This window comes from Ostrea edulis, chromosome 4 (genome assembly GCF_947568905.1).
Source record: "Ostrea edulis chromosome 4, xbOstEdul1.1, whole genome shotgun sequence".
NCBI classification, from domain to species: Eukaryota; Metazoa; Mollusca; class Bivalvia; order Ostreida; family Ostreidae; genus Ostrea; species Ostrea edulis.
This window is the reverse complement of record NC_079167.1, coordinates 49,226,992-49,242,521: the sequence shown is the minus strand read 5'-3', so window position 1 is coordinate 49,242,521 and position 15,530 is coordinate 49,226,992. Positions and strand designations below refer to the sequence as shown.

General features: G+C 33.9%; 1 protein-coding gene and 1 long non-coding RNA gene across 6 annotated transcripts in view; one reads left to right on the top strand and one right to left on the bottom strand.

Moving 5' to 3' along the window:
* Positions 1 to 15,530, bottom strand: part of LOC125669614 (netrin receptor UNC5C-like) — an 85,209-nt gene that overhangs the window by 2,706 nt on the left and 66,973 nt on the right. For all 5 annotated transcript variants that reach the window (XM_048904267.2, XM_056162815.1, XM_048904268.2 and 2 more), the window contains 9 exons: positions 14,934 to 14,996; positions 12,989 to 13,114; positions 10,997 to 11,062; positions 9,376 to 9,753; positions 9,149 to 9,250; positions 6,853 to 7,022; positions 4,998 to 5,234; positions 4,600 to 4,746; positions 401 to 574 (listed from right to left, as the gene is read on the bottom strand). In XM_048904267.2, the coding sequence (XP_048760224.2) occupies positions 401 to 574; positions 4,600 to 4,746; positions 4,998 to 5,234; positions 6,853 to 7,022; positions 9,149 to 9,250; positions 9,376 to 9,753; positions 10,997 to 11,062; positions 12,989 to 13,114; positions 14,934 to 14,996 (1,463 nt within the window). The remainder of the gene's footprint in view (positions 1 to 400; positions 575 to 4,599; positions 4,747 to 4,997; positions 5,235 to 6,852; positions 7,023 to 9,148; positions 9,251 to 9,375; positions 9,754 to 10,996; positions 11,063 to 12,988; positions 13,115 to 14,933; positions 14,997 to 15,530) is intronic.
* Positions 10,602 to 13,135, top strand: LOC125669615 (uncharacterized). Its single transcript, XR_007367965.2, has 3 exons — positions 10,602 to 10,859; positions 12,730 to 12,783; positions 13,014 to 13,135. It is a non-coding gene; the product is annotated as an uncharacterized LOC125669615 (long non-coding RNA).

Sequence of the window (15,530 nt, the reverse complement as noted above, 5' to 3'; positions counted from 1 at the left end):
CAAACTTTCAAAAGGTAACTTTAAAATCCTGTCAAAGTATTTCCATTAATTTAAGTTATTTCTCTGCAGTTGTGCTTTTAAACAGTGCTTCTCTTGGCCCAATTTCTAAAACATTGCATCTTTTCCGTTGAACTGGCAAAACTTTATTGCTAATTCTTTCTAAATTTTCCTCTTTTTAATTTGTCATACGAAACCTTTTTCTGTACTAATTTTCTTGTACAAATTGTACTATCATTGGATTATATACTTTTTGCTCAAATACTTACATGTTTTTGTAACTACCAGGTACAAGTCAAAGTAATGGATCAAAATTGGGAGAAACAATATTTCAATTTTAACCCTGTGTGTTATTTGTAGGAAATCGTAGAAGTGTTTGATTTTGGATTGCTTGCATTCATACCTCTTTGTTAAAGTTATTCTGTATGTTGAGGACTTGTCTATTGTTAAGCATGGCTTTCTGGTAGACTTGGATCTTACAGCTGACATTGGGACTGGAGCCCTCCACCAATTCCAGGGAGAAGGAACAGTGGAGATTATTCTGGTTCCCACTCCAAATGTGCTGGAATGGAATCTCCTGCAACAAAAAGATACCAACGCTTAATCATACAGAGTGGAGAAGTCTGTCGCATTCAAGGCCATCTTGTGGAAATCAGGTATTCACATAGACGACAGGGTAATTGTCTCAGATTTGAACATTGATGTTAGGTTTCATATTACATTACTGCCACTATAAGCTTATTTCAGATAGAGCATGATTATCATGAATTTAAAGACCTATCATCAGATTGGGTAAAACAAGTTATTTGAAAGAAAAGAAATACATTGGGTGATGACAGTGTTTTGAGATTTGACCATTTATGTTCCAGCACTAAGGATTAGTATGCTGTTACAATTCCTAATAAGCGGACAGTCACCTGTGAGACAATATATACTGGGTGAATCTGTCACAAAAACAAAATCAATCCCAATATCCCAAACCTGTAATATGTTATAGAAGAGGACATTTATACTTTGACAGGCTTATCTTTAACCAAACACGATTATATCCCAATTTTCAAACAATGTGGGCCCTTGTTATCCAATACAAAATGACTAACTTTTCATTCTTAGAACCATTTTGAAAACTATAAAGCCATATGCTGAGGTGGATATATTACTCAAAAATAATTCTAAATTTTCAAATTGACATGAAACTGATCTGTTCCAATAGCCTTTCCTACCCAGAGATTTTGATCCAATAATTTGATTTGTCATACTCGGTTTCAGAAAATTGACCAATAATGTGTCACACTCTGGTATCAATAGGCTAAATGTTCCATCTGCAATAGCTTTGTGTTTATGGTTCTGTCTTCCGATTGTAACTAATTACACCAATGGTCCATGTGATGATAAAATTATAAATACGTCAGAAAATGAAATTAGGCATGAACATTCAAATTGCAAGAGGGCAGCATATATGACATATTTATTTCTTTTCATGAATTTACCATCATTAATCATATAAACCTTCACATTTCACCAAGTGCTCCAACACAAAAGGAATGCACACTTTTCTTAGAGGTTGGAAATTGGATTGAACAATGCACAATGGACATAAATCATAATCATTTGTGCATTGAAAGGTCATGTGTACCTCTGCATCTGTTTCCAAACAGAGTCTTTGAATAAGAAATGATAGCTGCATGCTCAGACATGGCCAACAAAGGCAGATGAAGCCAGTCTGTATCAGGATCCAATCAATTAATTACTATGATGATTTTCCCCCTCATTGTTTTTAAATCATTTGTCACTCGTAATATCAACACTGTTTTTGGCATAACATTATTTTTGTGAATCATTAATTTCAATTATTTTGCCACCTGCAGTAAGATAAATGACATTTTTAACATGAATGGATTCAAAGATACAACAGAGTAATTTTTGGTTTATGAATGTGAGTTTGAGACGTGTGTTATTTTTAATATATTTCCAGACATGCACATTCCTGATTGCAGACAATTTGGCACTTGTATGTTTTTCTTGCAGATATTAACACAAAAGTAATTTAATGTTATGGATGTTTGTCCTAAACTTCTGAAGGTTAAGCAGTATTAGCAGACAATCATGGTGTCACATTTGTAGGACAATGTCTGATGGTGACCAAGATAAATTAAGGAGTGATTGTCCTTTAACGAGGCAGACGTAACCTTCACAAGTTTCGGCTGTCATCCATCAGACACAGTTCTTTGTTATTGCAACCACAGATACCCAAACAAGACATAAGTGCCTGAAATAAACTGCACAAGTTAACATGAAATTTTAATGTTTCCTAGGTAGTTTTCTGACCTCCTTAAGACAGTTGGATTCTTGTACGAGATTTTTTCTATTCCAGGTTGACAGTGGGAAAAGATTTCGATGGGAATGTGTAAATATCTCATACAAAATCTTTTCTGTCAAGGAAGGGACACTTTATAATATTAATTCCTAAGTTTTTCTTAACAGATAATAGCACTCTGACTTGGAAAGCTTTTGACCATATACTTAAGCACTGTGATAACCCCTATTTTTCCTCATATGTAAATACAGCTGTTGTCCTACAGACGCTGAGAAGGCCAATTACATTGTCCCTTTTTGTAATAAAATATTCATGCCCAGATGAGAGACTGATAAAAACTTTATATGTTTCTACCACTGCAGTGCATAGTAATGATCCACAGCCTTTGTTCTCTTGATATGCAGCCTCTGCTTCAGACCATTTAAAATGGTAATTATAAGTTTCCTAATCCTAGCATCCAGATTCCTAAATTCATCATATTTCTACTGTCAGTTTCAGAAAAAGTAGTGAACAGAGAAATTGACAATCACATCTAATGTGATAATGTAATCAATATCCCCCTCAATTTTCATCTGAACACAATTATAGATATTAGTGTGAAGTATGTGACCCGTAGTTTATTTCAGTATGAATATCACAAAGCTATGAAACAATCTGATCAAATGCAAATTTTTTTGGTTGATGAAGTGACATAAAAACTATAAGGAAATGATTTGACCCATCCATTATGGGAATCATGGGTATCAAAAACCTACACACTCAAGGCCATTCCAACATTGTCTTAGTTTACAGTTCTGTGACATGTTTCTGAAAGCTAGGATCAGTTCTGACACTTTTGTAATTGCAGGGAACTACACAGAGACTAGAATATCTGTCATAACTTCCTCTCTCTCATTTATAGAAAGTGTGAGACTTTGAACCATATCAACCTCATCAACTATAATTATCAATTATTAACATGTCTTCCCAATCATATTTATAATCTGTCTCTTATTGCTGATAGAAATTAGCTCTCTTTCATTTAGAAATATTTACAAGAGTGGGCTGTTCCATTACAAGTGAACCACAGAGCTAGTGGCAGTTTATTTAGTGGACATGTGCATATGGTGATAAATGTGGGAGGGGGTTGTGACATGCAATCACATGGCCTTCATTCACTAGGCTTGCTTTAAAGTAGCTGTCATTTGGTACAAAGGGGGAATTCACCGGATTAATGTCCCCAGGGACCAATTGTTTACACCCAAACATAGCTTACTTCATAAATATCAAATTGATTTGGAAAGGTGCCTCTTGAGTTTAGTTTTGTGGGTTTGTATGGTATTGTTCATTGGATGTAATTACCTAGGATGTGGTTGGATCTTTTATTGCCCATTAATAAATGGAAATTCTAAGTAAATCAATTCTTTGGATTTTGATGATTGATTGGATAGGATATTTATTAACATGTTCATGTTTAGATTGATACAAAGTTATAGCAGTAAGGTTTCTTTCTCTGCTCATCTATCAGTATATTTGATATTGTCCATAAACTATTCTTATGTTGACTGTAAGGCAATATTTATTAACCTATTCACAGTGAAATTCAAAGGCTGGTCAGAATTAAAATGCCATAGTTAAAGAGCATTTTACATAACTAGATAAACTTAAGTTTCAATTTGGAAAGGGTCCTCTTTAAAACTCTTAAATTTTATACCTACAATGTAGCTCATGTTTCATTTTTTAATTACATAATCCACAGTTCTTTCTCGGAATGTCAGTCAGACACAAAAGAATCATCTTAACTGTCCTGTGTTGAATAATACATAGGTTATAAGAAAGTCATGGAACAGATCATTTCTTACAGTCAATGACCTAATTTCTGAATGTAAAAAGTCTTTCATGAGAAATGTGATTTAAAACTACATACAATTCATTCTCCTTTTTGTTTAAAGATAAGACATAGGACAAAGATTTGTAAAATTCATCACAATTTAAAACAAAAACTGGCTAAGCCTAATGTGGCGAATTTGACCTTTGACCTTGACCAGCAACAATCATAGAACTCTGACCTTACCCTTTCCATTTGTCAATCATGTCTATATCATTTGGAAATGGTTCAATAGTTATGACATTAGAAACTGACAAAATGAAAACAAAAGGCCCATGAGCCACCACGCTCACCTGACTCACTTTGGCCCTGCTGTTCTTCAGCAGAAGATTTAAAAGATTTTTACCCTTTTTAATCCCATGACATTTTTTGGCCCCATATTTTGATCACAACTATGTTACATTACACTTATAGTTACCTGGTAGTTAGCGGCCAGCTTACTCCTCCAGCCTGGTGTTAACTCTTCTATTGTTAGACACAAATTGTGTCCACCATCTTGGAATGGAATCTGCTTTGGCTTTTCTAGCAACCTGCCTCCAAACTTCCTCTCTTCCTGCATGACTCCCTGCATTACAATATCACTATAGATTAATATGACTCCTTACACATCAGTATAACCTTTTAAATCGTCAAGATGTGTTTGCAAAATCATCCAGAGACATAAAAAAGAGAATTTTTGTTTTCTTTACAATTAATATAAATAAAATAATAATCAAATCATGATTAAAAAATGTCGAAATTAGAGATTTTTTTCCTTACAGAACTTGCATTTACAGATTTTTTAAAATAAATTACACAAGATGTTGTTCTGTCTACCTCTAAGGCATCATGGGTGTCCTCAACAACATAAACACGTATACTGAAGTCTACAGATGGGGGGGTGTTAGAGGCGAAAGCTGCTAGTCGGAGAATTTTGACTGGCCTACCACCAGGGACTGCTTCTCCTATAAGAGAGTACCATTGCATGTGTTCTGTCATGATGTGACACTGGTTGGGATCAAGCTGTGCATACACTTGAGTGTTTATGGTTTCTTGTCCCAGAGTGACCAATTTCTGCAAAAACAACAGATTCCATGTTTAATAGCTGGTTGGAATTCATAGAAAGGTATACAATCACAAGTGGCCACAAATGACAAAACTAAATGGCAGGACATTGTCTGGATAGATTATCTGATGGACTTCCCTAATGTGTCTGCAATTAATCACATGGTATTTACTAGAACAATTTCTTACAAAGACTATCAGGGGAAGGTCACTCTGACATGTCCATTTTTATTGCAGAATTATAGAATAAATGATACCACCGTAACCACATACAGACCAATCTGACTGACCTCCCAAATCCCTGACCACATCTCATCTCATATCTACACTGTAATGTCAGAACCAGATTCCTAGAGTGGACATTTACAGCACTGCCAGGAAATTCTATCTCAGCAATAACTATCACTGAAGCTAAAGTGACCTCACTATCTGACAAGATCAATTTCTGCCTATATCCAAAGCTTTCCTAGGATTGTCTGACCTATAACTCATATCTTTCATTTTCATCTCCTAGTTCATTCTGAAAAGTGTGAAAGAAACTTTCCAAAATCTATACAAAGAATAAACAATGAAAAAACTTCAGCTTCAGATCTTGCCTTCCAATGACAAAATAGAGTGACAGAGTGAAAGACATTTGTGAATACCAAGAACAGCATAATTCCATTGGAACACCAGGGAACTTGAAACAAATTTCAATGAATCTTTTAAACATGTTGATTTTTATCGTATATTTCCACTGAAGACCAAAATTAATGACCTACAAACATAGCATACCTGCCAATATTATTATATAAATATTTATCACAGGGCTGAAGAGAATGTAAAATTGCTGCAAATGACAACAGGAAGTTGTGCTTTACTGCCATCTGTTGTATATCAACACTGTATCTGTTTCAACAAAAAGAACCTTTCTCACATGTTCTGTACAACATTTTTTTTATGATCAGATATCCCTCCAATACCTAGCCAGTTGCAAAGGAAGAAAGCAGAAGTTTTATGATGCTAGGTATCTGTTGGCAAGAGAAAAATAACGAAGATTTTTGTTTTGATTAAATGTACTCCTGAACATTTTGATGATATTAAAACTGGTTGAAATTCAAACTTCAAAGATGTGATGTTAATCCTTCTACCTTTACATCCACTGATATGTTACAGATCATGAATACATACAGGTTAGAATTGTCATTTACAGCAATCTTTGAAATCCTACCGGCAAGACAGACCTTGGACTTAAATTAATGTCTGAACAAAATATGTCTCCAATAATCTTGAACTTCTCAATGGTGTGTTGATTTATTGGCATTCTACACAAATTATCATAGAAATAGAGCTGCTTCTGTCAATAATATGTTTAATAAATAAACCATCGACTTCTCAAGACCTGTAGAATTAGAAAATGTGGTGGTCCCAAACTTTTGGCCCGTAGATCAGGATGAGCAATCCATCCAAGTGGGTACATGTACTGTTGCATTTTTTTCTTACCATAGAAATCAGCAAAGTATAAAAATGGCAGAACTAGAATTTTTCAAGACTTACACCTCAATGCCTTTTCATTCCATTCTAATAAAACTTAAAAGATATGAAGCGGGAGAGGGCCTAGTTTTGGTAGTCTGTTTCATGCACCTACCTGCCAACATGGAGCTTCCTCTGGCTGTGTATCACTATTAAATAAAGAAAGCATCCAGCCACCTTGTCTCATACTGGCACAGTGATGAAAGGACAAAATAATAGGTTTCATTAGGATTCCTGGTAAGTTTGGCCCACACACTATAACTGGGCTGACAATAGTCTGCCCATCTGAAATGAGAATTTGCATCTTTTAGGATACATTCCTAACTCAAAACCACTACAGTTATATATGATGAGGGCTTATCAATACATTTGCAAATGTACTTTATGCACAGAAAACATGTAATACATAGCAAAATCTGCATCACATCTTATATCAGCCTAAGACATGTACCATTATCAGCCCAAGATCTGTATCCCTGAGGGCTGATATTGGTTGAGGTTTAATATAGGACATGATACAGTTTTGACATGCATTGTTGTTTTTTAATAATATATTTGAAAATTGTGTCCACAATTAAAATCCTAATTGTTCACAAAGAGGTTAATTTCCATCCTCTTATTAAGGTTTAATTAAAACCATGAAAGAGCTTTTCAAAAAAAACTCTTAACAGACTGCAATGCTACCTTGAAAGCATAACTGAAGAAAAAGCACCTAGACTTTCGACTACAAATTCAAAGTCAACCAAAGTTGAAAACTCAAAACTGATTATTGAAGATTTTTAAGTTGAAACATTGAAACATTAAAAGGGATGTAACTGCTATTGAAAAGGATCCACATAGGGTCAAAAAGCATTCACTGTGTTCGAAAAGACCCTAAAACATCTCGAAAATGTGCATAATCTATTTTTATGATGGTTTTTTACCTTGACCTTATTTTCAAGTTTAAGGGTCAAATGAGGGTTGTCCTTGTCTTGTAATAAAGGGAAGGGCACATATCAGTGTTCATATCAGGGATTAAAAAATCCTGTATTATACATGTATATGGCAAATATATAATAAATATCTATATATTGTTCTTAAAATACACATATATCATTTTAAACTTCCTGATAGGCTTGCGTTTGACTGCTCACTGTGCAGCTTATCACTAAGTGATGCAATAAGGTTATTCATGATTGCATGAAAGAACACTATATATAATCAACATTATCCTGGCCTCCTCTCCAAAATGCCCTTCTCCATATGCCAAGAGGAAATTGGATTTTTTTTTTCCATTTTGAAAAGCCATAAAATATGACAAATCCATAGGACATGTTAGCATTTCTAGTTCAAGGTTACCAACACAAAAAAAATCCCTGCAGATATTACAACATTTACCACTGGTTTATTATATGCTTGTAATTTGTCTGGGCTGCAGTCTACAGACAAGCATTGGCAATATCACTTCGTAACCAGTTTGAAATGACACTGTGATAAGAATACAATGCTCTCTTTCATATTTCTGACAATAATCCCCAGAGCAAAGAACAAAAATTTCTTTCCCAGGTAAGACAAAATAATAATGAAATTTGAACAAATTTTAATTGTTACATAAGATTGGCACTCATCAGATAAAGAATACTTTTTAAGAATTAGATATTTTTTTCTTAAGTATCAAATTTATGCAATTTGAAAAGATTTATGGGTACTTGAATTACATTGTTCTTTATCTCATGATCTTTTGAACTTTCTTCTAATCATTGGAAATCTTTCATTCATTCTTATTTTGCCCATAAATTCACATATTATGATGCAGATACAAACTATTAAAATTTCAAACCACTACCATATTCTTGTGTTCTGCTTTCAGCCACAAGTAGAGCAGCAAATATAGTCCATTTGTTTCATACCTACATCATCTAGTGCACTGTCAGATATTACCTACTTCTTTAAGAGAGTGGAAACCCTTTTGTATCCATTATTGATATTTTCAAAATGAAAATTTTTACATTAGGGTAGTTAAACTACCTCTTGTTAACAAAACAAAGAGTTCTTACAGTTAAGCACCTGCTTGTGCAAGTGGAGCATTGAGACTATGTCAATGAAAACATTCTGAAAAATATTTGAAATGAGATATTGGATTTATTTCATTTGATGGTTGAAATATAAAATTTGTATAACACTACACTTGTAATGAATTCTATGGTAAATAAATTGTGCATTGTTTACATAAAAAGCACAGGTGCACATCAGATAAAGCACAGCAAAAGATCCTCTCAATTTATGAGAATCCTGATGTTTGTATATTGGTGCTTTACAGTGAAATAGGCACTTGTAGAAATCAGCAACGTTCCACAATCGTCTATAATGCCCAGAAAACTGCTGAAGTGTAGTCTATACTGTCATATTTTCGTGCTTATAGTGTTACACACCTGCTATTTTTGGTCTGTTGGTGTCGTCTCTCCAAACTCCAAGATAAAGCTCTGCTTCTTGACCTCTCTTTACAGCACCTTCAGGAATGGTCATACACACACCTAAAGAGAAGCAAGGATTCATACATATAAAATCTAAAAATTAACTTGTTTGTTATCATTATGGTGTATTAAAAAAAAATCTTAATCCTAGTAAATGGGATTATGGACTTGGCATTTCAACTTACCAGACTCTGGGAGAACTAGTCTGCCACCAGCATGATTGAACGACCCCCATGTCACAGCTTCTGAGTCAGCATTAGGTGGTAGATGAACTGACAATATAGAGTGTCGACTATCCATTGCATTAGGTGGAGTAGGGGGTCTTAAACTCATCCCTAATGGAGTGTTAGGTGGAGGCAGTTCTGGGGAGGATCTATTGAGCACGGACCCATTAGATAGTCTATGATCAGTGTATATGGGCAGTCCTACATCTGGTTTGTCATAGATGTTTTCCACTGGAGGGTAGTTATTGTTGGGGGTGTCCACAGAGGGACTTGGAGAGGCACTGTGCTGTGGAAACACCACCACCTGCTGAGTCAAGTCTGGCTGTACTGACATCATGTCTAAAAATACAATAGAGGATGAACAAACTCCTTGTTTATTACAAGAATCTGCAAAGGTGCCCCAAAAAGCACATACTGTCTAGGCATGTAGAACTTCATATACTGTTTCATGGCTAAGTTTTTTTCTTATGAACTAACTATCATTACAGGATTGTTTCATATACTTTGTATGAAAAAATTCTGTGAAGGAAAGTCAGTATGAACAGAATACAGACAGGTGTTAGGTGGTGTCATTAATAGTGAGGTCCCTATAGTAACAAACTAAGTCAAACTCATGGTGCCATATTGTTGTTATGGAAACTATGATTACAAAATCAAGGTTGCTAGAGGTAATTAATTTTACGATTGTAGAATGGGACCAAGGAATCAATACAGCACAACACACAATTATCACCTAGCCATATTCATGTTCACAATTATCACCTAACCATATTCATGTTCACAATTATCACCTAGCCATATTCATGTTCACAATTTTATCACAAACCCGTCACAGAGACTCATTTTAGCACCTTTTGTCAGTGGTATGATCACCCAAAGTATCTTCATAAACATTTATTCAGAATCACCTTGTACACAAGTCTCAGGCTTCACACCTCATTTCATGACAGAGTGATTTTTTTTAGATGCTGCTCAAGGGTTATGAGCAGTGATATAACAAATATCTTAATTCTTCTCCCCCAAAAAAACAGCTTATTCAGTTACAGACTTGCTGCTCATTTGATTTTTATTGCTTCATCCAGAAACTCAATGTAAATAACCCTTTACTGATGTGTACATTGCGTGTATACCGGTGCATTGTTAAGAAAACCACAACACCTGTACAAGGCAGATTATTTTCCACCTGGCTAACTTTCTTTTTGTTCAAGGTGTTTTATCATAACTTGTTAAAGGGTTTATAATTTCCATCTTCACATTTTGATAGATGAGAGCAACTTTCTCATCCTTTAAATACTGTATTTGAAATCCTGGGATAATATGAAGAAGATAAACAAGCCATAATTTGGTGATTTTCCACTATAACATGTGTGAGAAATGAATCTCTTCCAAAAGACTGATAAATCTGAATGAGTGATCACATAACCACTTATCAGAAAGGATCTCAGGTATGTCATTTCAGGTTACGAATCGGAAAAAGTCCAACTCCAATCCATTAGTATATTGTTTATATTTTATTTATACCTTCACATCAAAAGAAAATATCTTTATTTAAGTATTAGAGAGATCTTGTTTGCTTTAATACCTTGCCCATTCTTGTTCTTTTTCTCTCCATTATTATCCAGTGGTGGAATATTCCCTGCAAGGTAACCTGTGAAAATAAATTAAAACACTAGATAACCTAGTCAATTGAAATTTTCTCAGCAGTAATGCTACCAATTCTTGTCCTAAAATGCTCTCGATCATCAAGAAAACAGTTACAACCCACATCTAGGTTTCCTAATCAGCCTTAACCGTGAATTTTGAAGTAAAGATTACTTTTAAAAAATTTTAAAAGCTACAAAAAACTGAGATAGGTTAATATTTTCAAAATGCTCTTTTAGTATTAATTCTAATGGACTTGCAAATTGCGTCAAGAAGTCAAACAGGCAGTAAATTTATTTCCATTTTCTGCCATTTTTATCCCCAATGGTTACGAACAGGTGTGTATGTAGCCAAAGTCATTCCGTATCAATTATGATCCTTTAGTTACTGAAGTTAGTAAGTAAGCTTATGGTCTTTAAGAAAGATATCCTTTTAGATGCCAAGTTCAGCTTTCACACCTTGATATGCATTAATAATGACTGCCCATCATAATGGCGATACATGGTGTGGTATTTAGCCCATCTATCGTCTGAAAAATTGATGAAGCAGATACTTTCCTTAATGCAGGAGACTAATTAATATTTCTATTCATTAAAACCTTGAAACTTATTAGCTAAGTATCAAAATTAATTATCCATTTCTTTGGAGTTCATTATGACTTAACAAAAGTATTGATACAAATATGAGGCGAAAAAGGCATATTAGTAGAGCAATCAACCCAATAAAACCTAAACTTATTCTATTAAGACATATGTAATGAGTAATCTATTTTCAGGTCTCACTGCAAAATTTTTGCATTTACCAATGCATTAACTCATGTTATACCAAAATTCACAATAAAAAGCATCGACTTTATAAAACTGTAAAGGGTTTGCTTTGTATCATGGGGGAGGGGGGTGGGGAAGGGGAGAGATAGATCTAAATAATGGAAGCAAGGGTTCAATTTTGTTTAACTCCATGTTCCAATTGTTTTCATACCAATTTTATTCTTAAATAAATACAGTAGTGCTTGTAGTTTGTTCTGCAAGAGCTGCACTGTAGTGACAGTCCTTTTATTCTACTGCATAATTCATATCAAAACACATGATTCTTAATTTATCTCCATGTACATGTTTAAGCAAAGCTCCTTTAAATTGACAGCTGAAATACTCTGTGAAAATTTATGAAATTTCCTTTTAATCATTCGAGTAAAATTCATAAAAACAACATTGTGAGGTCTCTTCTTTCATGCATCTTAAAAGATTCAATTATAGACTATGACTTTGATACTCCAAGAGATGTGCACAAAACACTGCTTGATCTATGTGTACATGTACCAGGAAAAAAAGAGGTCAATAATTTCTACAGACCTATGAAATTTCATATTTGTCCCAAAGATTATAAAAGGAATGAGTTTTTCAAGAGATTCAAGACAACTAAAAAGAATATGAAATTTCATATTCATCCTAAAGATGGGGTCATATTTAGTCTGCCAAATATGAATAGCACCCAGACTTTATGACAAAATGAAAATCATGCTTTAATCATTCTACTTTGATAATGTCTTTAATCCTTCAGCCTAATATAAAATTGAGAGTGGCTATACAACTTGTGTTTCACTGTTATGGAATAATTCTATTTCATAATCCCCTAGATCATTTTCTTTCATTTTAACTTAAAATATTCATTTTGCAGGCCTCTCAACTGAGGGAAAACCTAATGAATTCTGACACAAGTCTCCCTTCTCCAGTGAGTTTTATTACACAACTCTCTCACAAGAAGCGAGAGAAAATTATGCCTATATACTCTTAGCAAAGTTTTTACAGGGCTTGAGAGCATTCAAACTGATTCTCCATCTTTTTTTAGTTGTTTTCAGTTGTTTTGCACTGACATTCCTGCCTGGTTTTAAGAACTCAAGTTCTAACTGTGATATATATGCTGCATATTCGTGTACCTTGATTTCGGTACTTTCTTCTCAGCAGGAAAACAACAATGGCAATCACTACTACAAAGACAACGACAGCAACACAAAGTCCAATGATCATAATCAGGGTGTCATTGCTGCTGGATGTACTGGTTGCTGGAAAAAAAGATATTAAATAATCAATAAATACTTTTCCATCTGATATTTCAGGCACACAAATAATAGTTGTAAACAACATTTTGAAAATAAAACTGTGATAAAATGACAATCATGTAATTTTTTTTAATAAATCAGCAAATTTTAAAGATTTTTTTTAAGGTAATGTCATATATATCATAAGATTTGATAGAGCTATTTAGTTGTGGTATTGTATTGGGGCTGGGTGGTCCCTTGGTAACAGACTTGCAGCTGGCTTGTAAAGCAGTCACATGACTGATGTAGACAAGAGTAGATGTCTCTTTTATGACCCACAAAAAGCCTCTTATTTGCTGTAATTACTTAATGGGACATGAAAACTGTGTTTTTGTATTGTACAAGATGAAAACATAACAAACATCGTTAATCTCTGTCAAATAAAATTTTAACCACTGATAATCAATCCAAACCCCACTGTACTGCTGTGTTCATGACATTTTTCTTCTTCATTTACTTATAAACATCATATTTATACAAGGGAATGAAATAATAAATTCTGGGAGACTTTTCAGAGAATCATTTGTAGATTCTTATTTTGAAATGTATGCATATAATTTTCTGACATTTTCCAATTCATTTTTATATGGTGTTGCACTCTTCATGCTCGCAGCAATCCTTTTTACAGGGTGGGGGCATCACAGGAAATATGGATCAATTTTAATCTGAACATTTTTATAACAGACTAATACATTATAGTTCTCTTAGACAACATCTGATATGAATCATACATGTAAGATAAAACAATATATTCAAAACAGGTGAGGCAAAGATTTTTCAGGTTTTTTAAAACATAATTAAGTCCATTTGAAATTCAAACAGTCAATAAAAGTTCAAATTTTCTTAAATGCTGAACATTCAGTGAAAAGAAAACTCAATTTTTTTAATAACATGGTTTTTACAATATCTGCTACATTGAAATAAAGAATCCAACTGTTTATCTGTAAAGCTGTATGTATGTTGTTTTTATCAACTTCCGTAGATTTATTGACAAGATTACAATTTTATTTTTGCAAATCTAAAAAAAAATCTTTTTCTATAAAAAAAGATACACATTGTTTTTCTCCGACAATATCTTGGCCTATCACTTTGACAAGTTATGGTTTATAAGAGATTGACATAGCGATAACTTGGCTAAGACTTGATCTGGATTGTCTCGATTCAAATTATCTGACTGAAGGACTCCTGCATTCTCTGTTCTCAGCCTTCACAGATGAAATAGCATGTGAAAGCCCATGCAGTTAACATATACAACAGATTACAGAAATGAAAAGATGCATATTCTGAACAGATCATTTTTCTCTGCTCATGATAAGTGAAAATATGTTGCACAAAATGGCATTTCTCTATTTTGATGGCGTTTTTTTAGGCTGCTAACTCAATTTTAACCAATAAATCTAGCAATTTGAATTCTTATTATCAGGAAAATATTTCAAACATGGAAACTGTTCAAATTCTGATTACAGTAGTAGAAACCTTTCCATCTTATCCACTGTTGTACAATATAGATGAAATATTATTTACAAGTGACAGATAATGTGCTGGAATATTGCTGACATTACAGAAAGCATGACATACATAAGTCTGATGAAATGCGCATTTACTGTTCCTGACAGCTTAAGAACAATGGTTCATATCAGTGCCTTCCAAAAACAAAGAATTAAAGAAAATATACATCATCTAGTGTCTTATTAATTAAAATACAAAGAAAAGACATATTCCCTGGTCAAGTACTTTACACAGTACAAAGCCATGGAAACCACTGAGTTAACTAAAGTATTACCTTCTCGTGAAGGATTCCGTCCCACTTGCCCATGTTCTGAATCCTCACTGCCAATTCCTCGGACTGTAACGAGAAATTTAACCAAACGGTATTATCAACATAGCCATCCATGTACATGTACACTACAGATCATTTTCAAATTGCCATTCATCTCTTCATTAAGTGTCATATTCACCCAATAACTGCCAATGTCCCTACATTAACCCCCCTCCCCAACCACACAATCACTTTAATTTTCAAAAAATGCCCCATATTAAAAAATGCTTAGGCCTTCTTTTCTCTTTTATTAAATCAGTAAATAAGAAACCAGTTACAGTTAATGGGCAGTTTTCATAAATGCCTATAATGCTTACCTTCTTTAATGTAATTGCATTTGCCTTTGCATATGTGTATACACACATACAAAATACACACACACACATATTAGTCTTTTGGGTTTACTTTTCTTCAATAGAAAAATGTCTTATCATTTAATTGCATTGGCAACTTATTGGAATGAATGTGGTATATATTTTGGAAGCATAAATAAAGGTGCATTTCAGTCTGCCAGCAGATTCCATTGAGCCATTGACACAGCAATGCCAACCAAACCAGCCG